General features: G+C 37.8%; 1 protein-coding gene across 2 annotated transcripts in view; it reads left to right on the top strand.

Annotated features, from left to right (window-relative positions):
* GLRA2 (glycine receptor alpha 2) overlaps positions 1-12,534 on the top strand; it is a 223,375-nt gene extending 210,841 nt beyond the window's left edge. For both annotated transcript variants that reach the window (XM_003920334.3, XM_003920335.3), the window contains exon 9: positions 12,120-12,534. In XM_003920334.3, coding sequence (XP_003920383.1) covers positions 12,120-12,398 — 279 coding nt within the window. In that variant the 3' untranslated portion in view covers positions 12,399-12,534. The remainder of the gene's footprint in view (positions 1-12,119) is intronic.
* The last annotated feature ends 7,333 nt before the right edge of the window (positions 12,535-19,867 follow it).

Consider the following 19,867-nt stretch of genomic DNA (forward strand, 5'->3'; position numbering starts at 1 on the left):
ACACAATGGAGTACTATTCAATCTTAAAAAATGAAATCCTGTCATTCATAGCAAGATGGATGCGTCTGGAGGACATTATGTTAAGGAAAATAAGTCAGGCACAGAAAGAGAAATACTACATTTTCTCACTCATTTGCGGGAGCTGAAAAAGTAGATCTCATAGAAGTAGAGAGTAGAATAGTGGTTACCAGAGGAAGTAAAGGGTAGGAAGGAGTAGGGAATAGGGAGAGGTTGATTAGCAGATACAAAAATACAGCTACATAAGAAGAACAAGTTTTAGTATTGCATAGCACTACAGTAAACAATATTTTTTTCAAAGAGCTAGAAGAGAGGATTTTGAGTTTTATCAACACAACAAAATGATTACTGTTTGAGGTGATTGATATACTAATTAACTTCATTTGATCAGTACACATTGTACACATGTATCAAAATGCCACACTGTTTCTCATAAACATGTACAATTATGTGTCCTTTAAAATATATTTTAAAAATTTCAATGTACCCCAAAACTCAGGATCTCATCTTGTAAGCCAAATGAAACATTTCAGGTTAAGCATTTTGGGTACAGTTAATTATGGAAACCTGGGAACTAAAAGACAAGGTATCTGCTCCACTTATCTAACAGACAATATGGAGATATACAGAGGATAACTGTTAACAGACTCTTCCATTTAAAACTAGGGGGAACAAGAGGCACATGGCAGTCACTGGTTAATAGGAATTCTAAAACCTAGAAAGGTCCATGTTGGAAGATCCTTGTTTGGAGGATACATTTCTTGGTTGTCCTCTCTAGTTTTGGGGTCTGCTCTCTGGACTCTTATTCTGCTATTCGAATCATCTTTTTTTCTGTAAGAAGGGGCACTTGTTTGCAACTGAGCAACCTTCTTAGTCTATTTCTTATCTTTAAAAGATTAGGAGTCTAAAGACCTCCTTTCACTTTATACTGTCTTTGTTGTTTTCAGTCTAAATATACAATTCCTTAAAAACAGTTCGGAGCAGGACCGGGTGTGGTGGCTGATACCTGTATTTCCAGCATTTGAGGAGACCAAGATGGGAGGACTGCTTGAGTCCAGGAGTTTGAGATCAACCTGGGAAATACAGTTGAGAGCTACGAAAAATTAGCCAGGCATGGTGACACATGACCCGTCAAACTTGGGAGGCTGAGGCAGAGGATCACTTGAGCCTGGGTAGTCGAGGCTGCACTGAGCCATGATCATGGCACTGCACTTGCAGCCTGGGTGACAGAGTCTGACCCTGTCTCCAAAACAACCTGTTGGGGCTTATGTATAAATTTATTATCCATTTCTTTAGACAAAAGCTATACTCACAAAGATTTTTAAGATAAGCCCTATTTTAGTTAGATGGGAGGAATAAATTTTAGAGATGTATTGCATAGCATAGTGACTATAGTTAATAATAATGTATATTTAAAAATTGCTAAAAGTAGATTTTAAATGTTCTAACCACAAAAAAGTGATTAGTATCTGAAGTAATGGATATGTTAATTACCTTAATTATTCCACAACAAAACATTGCATTATACTCCATAAATATATACAATTATTATTTGTCAATAACAAGCCCTGGTTATCTTAGGCTCACTATGAGTTATGCTGTGTGGCCCAACACTCTTAATATTCATAGGAGTTTATTGTTTAGAGGAAATAATCTGTAAGGCATGTTCTTATGATCCTTATAAATCCTATTATCTGTCTGAAAGAGCTTCTAAGGTGCTGCTTTAGATATTTCTCAGGTTTTAACAAAGAATTCTATAGTCCCACCCTGTATATGGTTTTTATCACTGAGGCTTGTTCTGATTTGAGGACGCTTTGCAGGCTGAAAAGACTTATTCTGGATCCTTTACATTTCCTCCAACTTCTACTTGGACACTTAATAGCCGGTTTGTCAGTTCTTTGTCCTCTCTCAGTTTGTTATTAGCATCTAAAAGTCAAGCAGTATCCCCAGTGCTCTACCTGGAAATCTCCTTAGCTAGATCATCAGTTTGATTATGTATATTTTCTATTTTCCATGTTATCACAGAAAACAAAGTTGGTAAACTTTTCCCCATCCTCCAGCTTTCAATAGCAATTGCATTTCTCTCCTTCCAGCCTTCTAACACTCTCCCTGAGGTCCTTCCAGTTTCTGCCCACTGCCTGGTTCCAAAGATAATGTCACAACATTTCAGTTTTTGATACATCACCAATTATCTGTGCAGCTGTCTATTACTGCATAATAAATCATCCCCATCTTGGTGGCTTAAAACAATAATAAGAAGTTCATTATTTCACATTTTCTGTGAGTCAAGAATTTGAGAAGATCTCAGCTAGGCAGTTGTGGTTTGCGGTCTCTCCTTTTGGTGCAGTCAGACAGTAGCTGGAGCTGGAACAGCTGGGAGATGGCCAGGCATCATTCTCTCTTCATGTAGTCCCAGGGCTTTTCCATTTGATTTCTCCCCATAAGCTACTTTGAGTTCTTCACAGCATGGTGGTCTCAGGGCAGCCAGACAGCTGACATGGTGGCTCATGATTCCAAGCATCAGTTCCAGGAAACCAGAATTGGAGCTTCATCACTTTTTATGACTAGTCTTAGAAGTTATTTAGTGTCACTTCTACCATATTCTGTTGATTAGGAGGGAGTCACAAGCCCACTCAGACTCAAGTGGAGGGATACAGATCCCATGTATCAATGGAAAGAGTGTCAATGACAATATTGTTAAAAAAGCATATGGGATGAGAGATACTGTTATGACTATCTTTGCCAAACACAATGTAATACAGTCTGTGACTTTTATATGACATATGGGAGCATGCAGAGGAGAAAGAAGTGGGAACTGCTTCTCTTCTCTTTGCCTTGCCAACAGGCCACTATGCTATCCTCAGACCAGTTTGAGAGGGCCCTGCAGGATGAGTATAGGAGATCTCACCAGATGACCCAAACCATGGGTACTCTATAAAGCTTTCTTTGGAATATTTAGCTGACACGCAGAATGATACTTATAATTTCATTTTATTCTCAGCATCAGAGCAAAGATTTATTCTGAATCCGAAATTATTTATAAGTATTGCCATATCTTGGAAGAACTTGAAAAGAATTTAAAAGAATAATTTTGACTCAGTTTTTTCATTGCATTATTGGTCTTTGCCATTTGGTATGCTTTTGCAGTGGCTGGTATTTATTCATTTCCGTGTTTAAGCATTCCTGTATACCAATAACAGACAAACAGAGAGCCAAATCAAGAGTGAACTCCCATTCACAATTGCTACAAAGAGCATAAAATACCTAGGAATACAACTAACAAAAGATATAAAAGACTTCTTCAAGGAGAACTACAAACCACTGCACAACGAAATAAGAGAGGACACAAGCAGATGGAAAAACATTCCATGCTCATGGTTAAGAAGAGTCAATATCATGAAATTTAATGCTATCCCCATCAAGCTACCAATGACCTTCTTCACAGAACTGGAAAAAAACACTTTAAACTTCATATGGAACCAAAAGAGAGCCCACATAGCCAAAACAATCCTAAGCAAAAAGAACGAAGCTAGAGACATCACACTGCCTGACTTCAAACTATACTAAAAGTCTACAGTAATCAAAACAGCATGGTACTGGTATCAAAACAGAGACATAGACCAATGGAACAGAACAGAGGCCTCAGAAGCAACACCACACATTTACAACCATCCAATCTTGACAAATCTGACAAAACAAGCAATGGGGAAAGGACTCCCTATTTAATAAGTGGTGTTGGGATAACTGGCTAGCAATGTGCAGAAAGCAGAAATTGGACCCCTTCCTGACACATTACACTAAAATTAACTCCAGATGGATTAAAGACTTAAACATAAGACCTAACACCATAAAAAACCTAAAAGAAAACCTAGGCAAAACCATTCAGGACATAGGCATAGGCAAGGGGCTTCATGACTAAAACACCAAAAGCAACGGCAACAAAAGCCAAAATAGACAAATGGTATCTAATTAAACTCCAGAGCTTCTGTACAGCAAAAGAAACAATCATTAGAGTGAACCACAACCAAAAGAATGGGGAAAAATTTTTGCAATCTACCCATCTGACAAAGGGCTAGTATCCAGAATCTACAAAGAACTAAAACAGATTTACAGGAAAAAACAAACCCATTCAAAAGTGGGCAAAGGATATGAACAGACACTTTTCAAAAGAAGACATAGATGAGGGTAACAAACAAATGAAAAAATGCTCATCATCACTGTCATTAGAGAAATGCAAATCAAAATCACATTGAGATACCATCTCACACCAGTTAGAATGGCAATCATTAAAAAATCTGGAGACAACAGATGCTGGGGAGGATATGGAAAAATAGGAACACTCTTACACTGTTGATGAGAGTGTAAATTAGTTCAACCATTGTAGAAGACGGTGTGGCGATTCCTCAAGGACCTAGAAATAGAAATTCCACTTGACCTGGCAATCCCATTGCTGGGTATATATCCAAAGGACTATAAATTGTTCTATTATAAAGACACATGCACACGTATGTTCATTGCAGCACTGTGCACAATAGCAAAGATTTAGAACCAACCCAAATGTCCATCAATGATAGACTAGACAAAGAAAATGTGGCACATATACACCATGGAATACTACATATCATAAAAAATGATGAGTTCATGTCCTTTTAGGGACTTGGATGAATCTGGAAACCATCATTCTCAGCAAACTGACAGAAAAAGAGAACACCAAACACTGCATGTTCTCTCTCATAGGTGGGTAACAAACAATGAGAACACATGGACTCAGGGAGAGGAGAATTACACACTGGAGTCAGTTGGCAGGGGCTAGGGGATGGACAGCAGGGGGTGGGGAGGGATAAGGTGGAGAGAAATGCTGGATATAGATGAAGGGGGAATGGAGGCAGCAAACCACCAGGTTATGTATGCATCTATGCAACAACTCTGCATCATCTGCACATGTACCCCAGAACCTAAAGTACAATAATTAAAAAAAGAATAATTTTAACTATTGGCTAATGGCTGATTTTAGCATAAGTCACCTTCAGTATTTTTTTGACTTGCAAACAGTTTGGGGTTAAAAAGGCTACCAATCATGCATTAAAATATAACCAAGCATATGCCTCCAGCTGAGATATCTCTCTGAGTTATAGACTGTCCATTGCAGTCACCTATCCTATGTATCTATTTGAATGTCTCAAGTGCATGTCAATCATATTGTTTTCCCCCAACTTAATGTGATCCTCTTTTGGTGTCTTCTTTCTAATTGAATGGCATTATTATCTATCTAGTGGTTTAAACTGGAGATTAATCCTGATAACTTCCAATCCATCTCTAAGATCTATTGACTGCCCCTCTATGTCTACAGTTACCACACTTCTCTCCGCCTACACCACCACCCATTAAGTTCAAATCATTATCTCTCATCTGGACCACTGCCGTAGCTTTCTAACAAATCTTCCTGGGTTCACTTTTGCCTTCTCTAGCCAGTCATCCACATGGCAGCCAAAGTGATTTATTTCAACAGGCTAATCTAGTAATGACATGCAATCCCCATTAAAAGCCAGCAATGGCTCCCCTTGTTTCTTAAAATAAAGCTCCATCAAACACTGGTTTACAAGGCCCTATATGATGTAGCCCTTGGTTCATTTCTGAAACACTGTCTCACTCCACACTCCCCCTGTATTCCAGGCCTCAATTGCATCCATTAATTGCAGCAAACCCTCCTATCTCAGACATCACCAAACCCTGCCTTCACCTCTTTAATGCCTCTCATTTTTCATATCTCTAATGAAATACCACTTCCTAGGAGAAAAGCTTCTCTTGTCAGATTAGACCAGAACCCCATTTAGTAAGCTCTCATAGCATCTTATAATTTTCCTTCAGATCCCTTATCATAGTTAGTAATTATATATTCATGTGATTATTTTATTGTTTGCCTTCATCTCAAGGTTGCAAACTCCTTGAAGGTAAGAATTAAATACATTTTGCTCTCCACTGGATCCCCAGCACTGTGCCTGGCATCTCTGCAAGACTTTTCCAACCACTCAATCTAAAACACTCCCTTCTCTGCCACTTGCCTATCTTGTCTCTTATCTCAACTGTTTGCTTTTTTCAAAGCACCCATCATTATCTGTGTGTATGTGTATCTTGTGTGTATATACATCTGTTTATGTATATATGTATGTATATATATGTGTGTATATGCATAAATGTTTGTACATGTGTGTATAATTTATTTACTTGTTACTGTTTCCCCCTCCAGAATGTAAATTCCAAAAAAAATCAGAGAATAAGCTAAGCACTATGGCTCATGCCTGTATTCCAGCACTTTGGGAGGCCAAAGTAAGTGCAGCATCTGAGGTCAGCAGTTTGAGATGAGCCTGGCCAAATGGTGAAACCCTGCCTCTACTAAAAATATAAAAGTTAGCTGGGCATGGTGGCGGGTGCCTGTAATCCCAGCTAGTCGGGAGACTGAAGCAGTAGAATTGCTTGAACCCAGGAGGTGGAGGTTGCAGTGAGTTAAGATCATGCTACCGCACTCCAGCCTGGGCAACGAAAGCAAAACTCTGTCTTAAAAAAAAAAAAAAAATGAATGGCACATGCTGAGGAAATAAATCCTGGAAGTTCCTTCTTTAAAAGTTAATGATAAAAATATGCTGCACTGAAAAAGAGATAATAAATTGACATGATTTCCTTTTGGAAATACTGCCTTTCACAATCTACCCCAAATGACACTTTGACAGTTTTAATTCATTTCAGCACATGTCATTAAGCAACAAGGGGCTATATTTGGTTTATTTCAACTTTGTTGTTCTGCAAAGCTCAGTCAGATTCTTCATCCATAATCTTGAATGGAAGCCATTTTGGATTTGATAGGAGCAAAAATGTACACAGATCAAACACCAGAGATTTTGGAATCATTTTTAGAATCAGACAGACCTGGATTTGAATTTCAGGTTCAGCATTTATTAGCACTATAACTATGGAAAGCTACATAACTTTTCTTGGCCTCAGTTTTCCCAGGAACCATATGACTTGAGGGGTCAGTTCGGTAATAAGACTGATGATAGTTTTAAGTGAATGGTACACACTCTTAATCAATGAATGCTATCCATTTATTATTTACATATATTTCCATAGTACCCATGATACAAAGGAGGAAATTGAAGGCCTAAGAGTTGAAGAAAATGTCTCAAGGCCATTCCCCTTATATGCAGCTAATAGAAGTTACCAGGTCTGTGATTAAGCATCATTCAACCATCATTTGCTTGGGAGCCTTTTTCAGTGAAAACCCACCATGTTTGAACATATACTGCTTCCTAAGAAGAACCAGAGAGTCTGTTATGTCCTTGCATTGAGCGAGACTCACTACAACCTTTGGTTCTAACTGAGAAATTTCCTGATCCAACAGAAAGAAGGCTTAGTCCAATCAAAAAATCTGGGTGAGAAATGTGATGGAAATATTTTCCCCATCTCAATTTTTCAGAGTTTTATTTCCTCCTATCTCAAGAATAAAAGAAAAATTACAAATATAGACTCTGCTAAAATGTTTTAGTTTGTAAGTACCATGTTCTTTAATTATATTGAAATAATTTGCTTATGACAATTCACTACAATGCAATTCTGGTGGGCTTTTTCCAATTTCACAACAAGACAAGAATTATTCTAAACATAAGAATGAGCAAATTTTACAATAAGTAAAACAGATGCATAAAATAGATTAAATTAGATAATAAATTTCAAGTAAATTGCATAGTGCCATGGCAGCACTTCACACAGCAGACAGGATTAAGGAGACCTTATCAAAGTGGGATATAAAAATTGCATGTATTAAAACCTTGACTGGATGGTTCATTTTCTGAGAGAATTTAATCAGTGAATAACAAAAGAGGGTCAACTAGAAGTGTTTATTGCTGTTACTAAAGATGGAAGATGATTGATAATTAACTAATTGAGTTCCTGGCTAGTTAGAAGAAATGGAGAATATATGCCTAAAATTAATTCTTTCTAAACTGGAAGTACCTAACTGACTCTACTCAGTTAGGTGCTCAACTCAGCTGTGCCTACAGATTGTTCTTTATTTTAGTTTCAGTTTATACATGATGCAAGCTCATTTCATATAGGAATCTTGTCATATTACCATAACATTTTATTTTGAACCTGCTAGAAAAGCAATTAGTCATTTATTATAACAAAAAAAATTCACATTGTTTGCAATTATGTTTTCTGAATCAAAACCATCTCCTTTGATGTGAATATCATAAAGTTCTATATTTAAAAGGCATTGAATGCATCATAATGGTAAATAAGAAGACCCTTAAACTAGCATTTATACATCCTGCATATAAAAACTTAAATGGATAATTTTTACCCACAACAGATTTATTTTTGTGGCAGAGAATTTTAAAGAATGGATTTAATTAGCTATAACTATGCTCAGAAGCCTAATTTGAAATAGTGTTGAATGAATGAGGAAAGTACTTTCAAGTACAGGGAAAACCCTCTTAAAATTCCCTTTCACTCATTATTCAGCAAATGTTTATTAAGCACCCACAGTTTGCATGACAATGTACAATATAATGAGATTCTAACCTGGCATCCTTCTATTCTAGCTCTGGTAGTTAATTGAATGAGTTAATCTTTTCAGCTGTCCATTCACAGTATGTGATGAAGGACTATAGAAATCAAATGAATGAGTCAGTCTGAAAAGACATGTGGACATGTATATTTAAGTTTCCTCTTGCTTTGTGTGCTAAAAACAGTTTACTATCTACCTACCCTTTCTATTTCTTTAGTGGCTTCTGAATTTGAAAGAATATTATCTTACTCAGGCAGTGAACTATATGCTTAATCGTGAGTTTCTGAAGGTTTATAGAGGTGAGAACTGTAATTTGCAAGATTCTGCAGATATGGAAAGGAAAAAAACAGCACAGTAAATTTGGGCAGATAAGAAGAAAGGTATTTTGAGGGGTTGTTTCTATTTGAATAGTAATTTTAGGCTTAATAATATAGAATAGGTTGTACATTTTAGAGATGAACATCAGAACTCATCTAGACCAATGGTTTTCAACATTTTACATTAGTCACTGGATCTTTAAAAATATAGATCCTAAGTTCTCATCCCCAGAGACTGGTCTAAAAGGGGCTGGGAGGGGAGGCAGGCATACATGTATTTGTAAAAGTTCCCCAGCAGCCAAAGCTGAAACACACAGATTCAGCGCAGCCTTGACATTTTTGGCATGAGGTCCCTGAGGCCTTGAAAGAATAAGTAGCTTGCCTAAGGTCAACACAGCTTAGAAGCCTTGGAGCAGGCAAAGAACAAAAATATCCAAATTTCCAGAGCAGATCTCTCTTTACTAAACCAACTGGCATCATTTTCACTTTACTCACATATTGGCTGAGATCTAATTATCAATTAGTAGTAGTTGGGAAGTCCAAGACTGCCTGTAACAGGTCCCCTCCTCCTAATGACCTGTGTGTGCTTCCTTTTCTTGCTAAGCACTAAATACGTCTTCAGACACTTATGAGGACACCGATGACACTATAATAATTAATATATCTGGTTATTCCACATTTTGAAAAGCTTCACTTATTTGAAACTTTTACATCCATAAAATATATCATTCATATTTTAAGGCAAAGAACACAGATTTAATATTTGAATCTGGGTCCCATTTAAGTCTTCATTATCGAGTTTATATAGCTGAGCACATGGAAGTACTCAGATGTTAGGCTGGATTTTGTTTGCTGACTTCCTATATGATAATACCTTTAATTTTGCCCCTTCTACCAGATTCTGAAAGCTCCATGCAGGTAGAGACCTTGACCAACTTCATCCACTGTCTCCTAGCACCTAGTACAATGCTTGTCACACAGGCAACACTCAACAATTAATGGTCGAATTAAAAATCCCTTATTATATTTTGTTAAGAAATGAGATAGAATGCCTTTAGCCAACGTGTGTAGGACAATCCCATATAAATAAAATTATGGAAAGATGGCTTTATAAAATAGTACTTTTACAGTTACTTTTAAAGGAGCTTTGGTCTGATTTTTGTGATATAATGGTCTGATTAAATGTGACAACTAGGTCAAGGCAGGAAAATCATGTGAGCCCAGGAGTTCAAGATTAGCCTTAGCAACAGAGTGGGACCCCATCTCTACAAAAAGTTAAACAAAAAAATTAGCTGGGCATGGTGGCTCATACCTGTAGTCCCAGCTACTCAGGAGTCTGAGGCAGGAGGATCACTTGAGTCAAGGCTGCAGTGAGCTGTGATCATGCCAGTTCAGCCCAGCCTGAGCAATAGAGTGAGACTCTGACTCAAATAATAATAATAATAAAGGTTATAGTTAATGGTTTTTATTGGAAGCACTAGGTACATTCATTAATGAGATCTACTAATGTATCAAGCAAATGAGGTTTCTGTTTTCTAGACTGATTTTTCTAGAGATCAAATTTATATGGTGAAGGATGACATGGAATATTTGGCAACTATTCACACTTGCTATCTCTTCAGCTCAAATTCCAAGTCACTGCCAGGTTGCAATGCAATGTTCAGCCAGGTTTAGGGCTGGCTTCACCAGAGATACTCTATCACAATGGACAATGTCAATAAATCAAAGCCTCAAAAGACTCTGCTGAATACTCTTCTTAATTTTCAGGCTGCATGTATCTCCCATAAAGGGAGGTGGCACCTGGGTACTACACTAATCTAGCTAATCTGTTCTGCTTTCCAGGTTCTGCAGCTGCTCCTCTGAGCATATATACTATAATCTAACCTACCTATTCTGAAGTCCTTGCACTTCCCTTTAAACTGTTCCATGCTATTTCATTCCCCATTTTGCACATGATAGTGTAATTAACTGAAATAGTTCTTCTTACCTTCCTTACCTCTCCAGAGATCTGCTGTTGAACTTACAAAACTCATTTAAGTACACAAGGTACAATTTGTCCTTGCTGTACCATTCATTTGAGTTACAATTAGGCAGTCATTCATATTATAAGTCCTTCATTTAGTATACCTTTTATGTGTGGCTGAAGACACTACAGACATGCAGTAAGCATTAATGAAATAAAATTAACACCAAGTTTCCTAGTCTTTTGGGAAACGTAACCATTATTATTATCTGGCAAGATACAGAGTTCAGTGCCTCTGCTGACTCAGAGGAGTTGCTATTATTGTGGAAGGCAGTAATCTAGTTACAGAAGAAGATAATTCAATTGATGGCAGTTTACAGCTAAGTCATTTCAATCCCACCTTTTCAGCCCCATCATTTGACGCCCTCCTTTGACTGAACCACACACCCAGATTCCATACATTTTTAAGGCCTTTACACCAAGGAATAAATATAATTTTTGTCTTTTACACCAAGGAATACAATTTTTCAGACTTTTATATAATTTATGTAGAAATAATCAATACAAATATAAATGACATCAGCTAAAATGACACATTTAAATATGGTAGAGATGATTCACTAGCCAAATTTTGAAAATCATCACTGGAAAAATAAAATTATTAATGAATATTTAATCTCTGCTATATAACTGAAATGAACAAGAGGGCTGGAAGGGGAACAGGTGTATATTCAAGGGGCTTATCTTAGATGTAACATCAGCATTAAAGCTAATGTTAATGGAGGAACTGCACTGTGCATGAACCACAATACTATAAGTTACTTGGACACACAGCACAGGCTCAGTACGTTTTCTGAATGAATGAATGAATGAATGAATGAATGGTCATCTTCAGAGATTTACAGTGTAACATTGGGATTTATAGAACTGCTTTAAAATCTCTATTCACATCTAGGGATTAATGAACTAGATTTTGGGAAAGTCAGTACTGAATACAATGTAGGTCTTTGTTTGTTAATTACTTAAAATGATCACAAAGTCATTATTCTTACCCTTAATTTCTCAGTCTGAAAAGTTAATGAACTGTATCTGTTCCATGAATAATTAAGTTGAACTTGAAAGAGAACTCCCTATTCCAAAAGCCTCCCACACCACCAGTTAACTGTGATTTATCCTTTTACTTCTAAAGAATTTTAAGCATCTTCCACCTAACTTGACTGACAACCAATCTGTGCTTCCTCTGTCTTTATTCTGTCAGGAAGAAGACGTTACTCGTGAAAGTCGTTTTAATTTTAGTGGTTATGGAATGGGTCACTGCCTCCAAGTGAAAGATGGAACAGCTGTCAAGGCCACACCTGCCAACCCACTCCCACAACCCCCAAAAGATGCAGATGCTATCAAGAAGAAGTTTGTGGACCGCGCAAAAAGGATTGACACAATATCTCGAGCTGCCTTCCCATTGGCCTTCCTCATTTTCAACATCTTTTACTGGATCACGTACAAGATCATTCGGCATGAAGATGTCCACAAGAAATAGATGTGCCCTACAGACCCTGGGACCTTCTTGCCTCAGTGTTGTGCTTGTAAATACACAGTGAAATTGTCTTTATATCATCACTTTGACAGAGGAGAAGATTGAGGGAGGGGGGAGGGAGGGTCATGGGGGTGGGTTTCCTGGCACCTACATGAAAAAAGACAAGTTATACGGGCAATGAAGAAAACTGCACAAACTTAAGGGGTTGCAGAATCATGGGAGCATAATTCCCTTCCATAGTCTTTAGCATTGTTCTTTCAGTCAGACATGATATGTGCATCAATCAGACATGATACGCAGGGTCAAGTTCTCAAGGGCTGTCTGCCTTTTGGTCCTTTTAGTTTGGTTTGGCTTGGAATAATTATGGTACTGAAAAGTTAGCTACACACACACACACACACACACACACACACACACACACACACACACACCCCTCTCTCTCAAAAATGCTTAACCATCTGACCACAGTGACTAGCCTACAGTGAGTTGAGGACCAAACTTTTTCAGGAAAATGCTGCCTCGTTTTTAAAAACAAGCCTCCTAAGCTATGTTCTTTACAATGTCTGTAATTAGTGTTTCACCTGAGAAATCCTTTTGTGGATCGTAAATTATTTCTACTTATCCAGTAAATAACAATGACAAAGTAAACACCAATGACAAAAAAATTTCTACTTTACTGTCCATATAGGTGTGCATTTTAATCTTATTTTTCTTTCTAAGATAAAATTTTGAAGTTTAAATTGTGTATTGTGTAATTAATTTGATAGTGTACACGGATAAATACCCACTTTATTTTACATCCGAGTTAGCGTACTCTATATATATATATATATATATATATATATATATATACACACACACTACACACACACACACACACACACACACACACACACACACACGTACGTATTTTTGCTTTGGCTATATTTACCTGTGACTTTAATTGCCCAACTGTGACTCAGCCATTGCAGCTACTCAGCTACAGTATTTGTGTAGATGATGTGTCCTGAACAGTGTAGCTCAGGTCAGCTTGAACCTTCCATTTCTGCTCACATTGTAGGTGTAACTACTAGTCCTAATGTTAACTGACCCATGATTTCTACTGTCAATCTAAGTGAACATTGTTTTAAAATATTCTTAACTAACTTAAAGAATTTTAAAATGGTACTGTGATTTTCATAACCTGTTGCCTTTTTGGTACCAGAGCTTCGTGGTTTGAATCCTGGCTACATGTTTTACGTAAGAAAAAAAAAAGACGTATTTTTGCTTACTCAGATAAAAGACATCCTGTAAAAATATAAGGAAATAATTAAATTTTACATGTGCTGTACAAGGGATTATTTTAAAAAGCATTTGTTGAATTTCAATAAAGCTAAGTGTGCCATAAACTTCTCTAGAGGCTTTCACTTTCATTTTTGAATTAAAATGTAGATTATTTTTTTTTTGAAAACTTTTGTTATTTTACTTTAAGTTCTGGGATACATGTGCAGAATGTGTAGGTTTGTTACATAGGTATATATGTGCCTTGGTGGTTTGCTGCACCCATCTACCCATCATCTACATTAGGCATTTCTTCTCCTAATGCTATCCTTCTCTAGCACCCTACCCCCTGACAGGCCCATTATGTGGGTTCCCCACCCACATCCATGTGTTCTCATTGTTCAACCACCACTTACGAGTGAGAACATGCAGTGTTTGGTATTCTGTTCCTGTGTTAAGTTTGCTGGGAATGATGATTTTCAGCTTCATCCATGTCCCTACAAAGGGCATGAACTCATCTTTTATGTGGCTGCATAGTATTCCATTGTATTTATGTACCACATTTTCTTTATCCAGTCTATCACTGATGGGCATTTGGGTTGGTTCCAAGTCTTTGCTATTGTGAACAGTACCGCAGTAAACATATGCATGCATGTGTTTTTATAGTAGAATGATTTATACTCTTTTGGGTATATACCCAGTAATGGGATTACTGGGTCAAATGGTATTTCTGGTTCTAGATCCTTGAGGAATCACTGCACTGTCTTCCACAATAGAACTAATTTACACTCCCACCAACAGTGTAAAAGCATTCCTATTTCTCCACATCCTCTCCAGCATCTGTTGTTTCCTGACTTTAATGATTCTCCATTCTAACTGGTGTGAGATGGTATCTCAATGTGGTTTTGATTTGCATTTCTCTAATAACCAGTGATGATAAGTTTTTTTTGTTTTTTTTTTTTTTCACATTTGTTGGCCACATAAATGTCTTCTTTTAAGAAGTGTCTGTTCATATCCTTTGCCCACTCTTTGATGAGGTTTTTTCTTGTAAATTTGTTAAAGTTCTTATAGATTCTGGATATTAGCCCTTTGTCAGATGGAGCAATTGCAAAAATTTTTTTCCATTCTGAGGGTTGCCTGTTAAGTCTGATGATAGTTTCTTTTGCTCTGCAGAAGCTCTTTAGTTTACTTAGATCCCATTTCTCTATTTTGGCTTTTGTTGCTATTGCTTTTGGTGTTTTAGCCATGAAGTCTTTGCCCATGCCTATGTCCTGAATGGTATTGCATAGATTTTTGTCTAGGGATTTTATGGTTTTAGGTCTTACACTTATGTCTTTAATCCATCTTGAGTTAATTTTTATATAAGGTATAAGGGAGGGGTCTAGTTTCAGTTTTCTGCATATGGCCAGTCAGTTTTCCCAACACCATTTATTAAATAGGGAATACTTTCCCCATTGCTTGTTTTTGTCAGGTTTGTTGAAGATCAGTTGGTTGTAGATGTGTGGTGTTATTTCTGAGGTCTCCATTCTGTTCCACTGGTCTATACATCTGTTTTGGTACCATGCTGTTTTGATTACTGTAGCCTTGTAGTATACTTTGAAACCAGGTAGGATGATGCCTCCAGCTTTGTTCTTTTTGCTTAGGATTATCTTGGCTATACGGGCTCTTTTTTTGGTTCCATATGAAATTTAAAGCAGTTTTTTTCTAATTCTGTGAAGTCAATGGTAGCTTGATGGAGATAGAACTCAATCTATAAATTACTTTGGCCAATATGGCCATTTTAACAAAATTGTTTCTTCCTATCAATGAGCATGGAATGTTTTTCCATTTGTTTGTGTCCTCTCTTATTTCCTTGAGCAGTGGTTTGTAGTTCTCCTTGAAGTGTCCTTCACATCCCTTGTTAAGTTGTATTCCTAGGTACTTTATTCTCTTTGTAGCAATTGTGAATGGGAGTTCACTCATGATTTGGCTCTCTGTTTGTCTATTATTGGTGTATAGCACATGATTTTGTATCCTGAGACTTTGCTGAAGTTTCTTATCAGCTTAAGGAGATTTTGAGCAGAGACAATGGGGTTTTCTAAATATACAATAATATCATCTGCAAACAGAGACAACTTGACTTCCTCTTTTGCTGTTTGAAGACCCTTTATTTCTTTCTCTTGCCAGATTGTCCTGGCCACAACTTCCAATACTATGTTGAATAGGAGTGGTGAGAGAGAACATCCTTGTGTTGTGCTGGTTTTCAAAGGGAATGCTTCCAGTCATTGCCCAGTGTAATATTGGCTATGGTTTTGTCATAAATACCTCTCATTATTTTGAGATACATTCCATCAATACCTAGTTTATTGAGTGTTTTTAGCATGAAGGGGTGTTGAATTTTATCAAAGGCCTTTTCTGCATTTATTGAGATAATCATGTGTTTTTGTCATTGGTTCTGTTTATGTGATGGAGTACATTTATTGATTTGCATATGTTGAACCAGCCTTGCATCCCAGAGATGAAGCCAACTTGATCGTAGTGGATAATCTTTTTGATGTGCCACTGGATTCGGTTTGCCAGTATTTTATTGAGGATTTTCACATCAGTGTTCATTAGGGATATTGGTCAGAAATTTTCTTTTTGCGTTGTGTCTCTGCCAGGTTTTGGTATCAGTTTGATGCTGGCCTCATAAAATGAGTTAGGGAGGAGTCCCTCTTTTGCTCTGGTTTGAAATATTTTCAGAAGGAATGGTACCAGCTCCTCTTTGTACCTCTGGTAGAATTCTGCTGTGAATCTGTCTGTTCCTGGGCTTCCCCCACCCCTTTGGTTGGTAGGCTATTAATTACTGCCTCAATTTCAGAACTTGTTATTGGTCTATTCAGGAATTTTGCTTCTTCCTGGTTGAGTCTTAGGAGGGTGTATGTGTCCAGGAATTTATCCATTTCTTCTAGATTTTCTAGTGTATTTGCATAGAGGTGTTTATAGTATTCTCTGATGGTACTTTGTATTTCTGTGGGATCAGTGGTAATATCCCTTTTATCATTTTTTATTGTATCTTTTTAATTCTTCTCTCTTTTCTTCTTTATTAGTCTGGCTAGCAGTCAACTTTGTTAATCTTTTAAAAAAAACTAGCTCCTGGGTTCGCTGATTGTTAAGGATTTTTCATGTGTCTATCTCCTGTTCAGTTCTGATATTAGTTATTTATTTTCTTGTGCTAGCTCTTGAATTTGTTTGCTCTTGCTTCTACAGTTCTTTTAATTGTGATGTTAGGGTGTCGATTTTAGATCTCTCCCACTTTCTCTTGAGGGCATTTAGTGCTGTAAATTTCCCTCTGAATACTGCTTTGGCTATGTACAAGAGATTCTGGTATGTTGTGTCTTTGTTCTCATTGGTTTCAAAGAACTTTTATTTCTGCCTTTATTGTGTTATTACCCAATAGTTATTCAGGAGCAGGTTGTTCAGTTCCATGTAGTTGTGCAATTTTCAGTGATTTTTTTAAAAATCATGAGTTCTAAATTGATTGCACTATGGTCTTAGATACTGTTTGTTATGATTTCCATCCTTTTGCACTTGCTGAGGAGTGTTTTACTTCCAATTGTGTGGTTAATTTTAGAATAAGTGCAGTGTAGTGCTGAGAAGAATGTATATTCTGTTGACTTGATGTGGAGAGTTCTGTAAATGTCTATTAGGTCTGCTTGGTCCAGAGCTGAGTTCAAGTCCTGAATATCCTTGTTAATTTTCTGTCTTGTTGATCTGTCCAGTATTGACAGTGGGGTGTTAAAGTCTCCCACTATTATAGTGTGAGAGTCTGTGTCTCTTTGTAGGTCTTTAAGAACTTGCTTTCTGAATCTGGGTGTTCCTGTATTGGATACATACATATTTAGAATAGTTAGTACTTCTTGCTGCATTAATCCCTTTACCACTATGTAGTGCCCTTCTTTGTCTTTTTTTATTTTGTTCGTTTAAAGTCTGTTTTTATCAGAGACTAGGATTGCAACCTCTTTTATTTTTTCTTTTCATTTCCTTGGTAAATCTTCCTCCATCCCTTTATTTTGAGACTATGTATGTCTTTGCACGTGAGATGGGTTTCCTGAATACAGCACACCAATGGGTCTTGACTCTTTATCCAATTTGCCAGTCTGTGTCTTTTAATTGGGGCATTTAACCCATTTACATTCAAGGTTAATATTGTTATGTGTGAATTTGATCCTGTCATTATGATGCTAGCTGGTTATTTTGCCCATTCGTTGATGCAGTTTCTTCATAGTGTCAATGGTCTTTATAATTTGATATTTGTTTTTGCAGTGGCTGATACAGGCTTTACCTTTGCATATTTAGTGCTTCCTTCAGGAGCTCTTGCAAGGCAAGCCTGGTAGTCACAAAATCTCTCAGCACTTGCTTGTCTGTAAAGGATTTTATTTCTCCTTTGCTTAATAAGCTTAGTTTGGCTGGATATGAAATTCTACATTGAAAATTCTTTTCGTTAAGAGTGTTGAATATTGGCCCCCACTCTCTTCTGGTTTGTAAGGTTTCTGCAGAGAGATCCACTGTTAGTTTGATGAGATTCCCTTTGTGGGTAACCTGACTCTTTTCTCTGGCTGCCCTTAACATTTTTTCCTTCATTTCAACCTTGGTGAATCTGATGATTATATGTCTTGGGGTTACTCTTCTCAAGGAGTATCTTTGTGGGGTTCTTTGTATTTCCTGAGTTTGAATGTTGGCCTGCCTTGCTAGGTTGGGGAAGTTCTCCTGGATAATATGCTAAAGAGTGTTTTCCAACTTGGTTCCATTCTCCCCATCACTTTCATGTACACCAATGAAATGTTGGCTTGGTCTTTTCACATAGTCCCATATTTCTTGGAGGCTTTGTTCGTTCCTTTTCATTCTTTTTTTTCTAATCTTGTCTTCATGCTTTATTTCATTAAGTTGATCTTCAATCTCTGATATCCTTTCTTCTGTTTGATCAATCCAGCTATTGATACTTGTGTATGCTTCATGAAGTTCTCATGCTGTGTTTTCAGCTCCATCAGCTTATTTATGTTCTTCTCTATACTGGTGATTCCAGTTAGCAATTCCTCTAACATTTCTTCAAAGTTCTTAGCTTCCTTGCATTGGGTTAGAACATGTTCCTTAGCTTAGAGGAGTGTGTTATTACCCACCTTCTAAAGCCTACTTCTATCAATTCAGCAAACTCATTCTCCATCCAGTTTTATTCCCTTGCTGGTGAGGCACTGTGATCCTTTGGAGGAGAAGCAGCATTCTGTTTTTTGGAATATTAAGTTTTTTGCACTGGTTTTTCCTCATCTTCATGGATTTATCTACCTTTTATCTTTGATGTTGGTGAACTTCAGATTAGGTTTGTGGGTGGATGTCTTTTTGCTCATGTTGATACTATTCCTGTTGTTAGTTTTCCTTCTAACAAACAGGCAGGCCCCTCTGCTGCAGGTCTGCTGGAGTTTGCTGGAGGTCCACTACAGACCATGTTTGCCTAAGTGCCACAAGTGGAAGCTGCAGAACAGCAAAGATTGCTGCCTGTTCCTCTGGAAGCTTCATCCCAGAGGAGTATTTGCCAGGTGCCAGCCGGAGCTCTCCTGTATGAGGTGTCTGTTGACCCCTGCTGTAGGTGTCTCCCAGACAGGAGGCACAAGTTTCAGGGACTCACTTGAGGAGGCAGTCTGTCCTTTAGCAGAGCTCAAGTGTTGTACTGGGAGATCCACTGCTCTCTTCAGAGCTGGCAGGCATGAACATTTAAGTCTGCTGAAGATACACCCATAGCTGCCCCTTCCCCCAGGTGCTCTGTCCCAGGGAGATGGGAGTTTTATTGATAAGCCCCTGACTTGGGCTGCTGCCTTTCTTTCAGATATGCCCTGCCCAGAGAGGAGGAATCTAGAGAGGCAGTCTGGCTATAGCGGCTTTGCTGAGCTGTGGTGGACTCTGGCCCATTGAAACTTCCAGGGGGATTTGTTTACACTGTGAGATGAAAACCACATACTCAAGGCTCAGTAATGGCAGATGCCCCTCCCCCCACCAAGCTTGAGCATCCCAGGTCACCTTCAGACTGCTGTGCTTGCAGGGAGAGTTTTAAGCCAGTGGATCGTAGCTTGCTGGGCTCCATGGGGGTGGGATCTGCTGACCTAGACCATTTGGTTCAGTGCCTTCAGCCCCCTTTCCAGGAGAGTAAACAGTTTTGTCTTGCTGGCATTTCAGGTGCCACTGGGGTATGAAAAAAAAAA

The sequence above is a fragment of the Saimiri boliviensis genome, chromosome X (assembly GCF_048565385.1).
Source record: "Saimiri boliviensis isolate mSaiBol1 chromosome X, mSaiBol1.pri, whole genome shotgun sequence".
NCBI lineage: Eukaryota > Metazoa > Chordata > Mammalia > Primates > Cebidae > Saimiri > Saimiri boliviensis.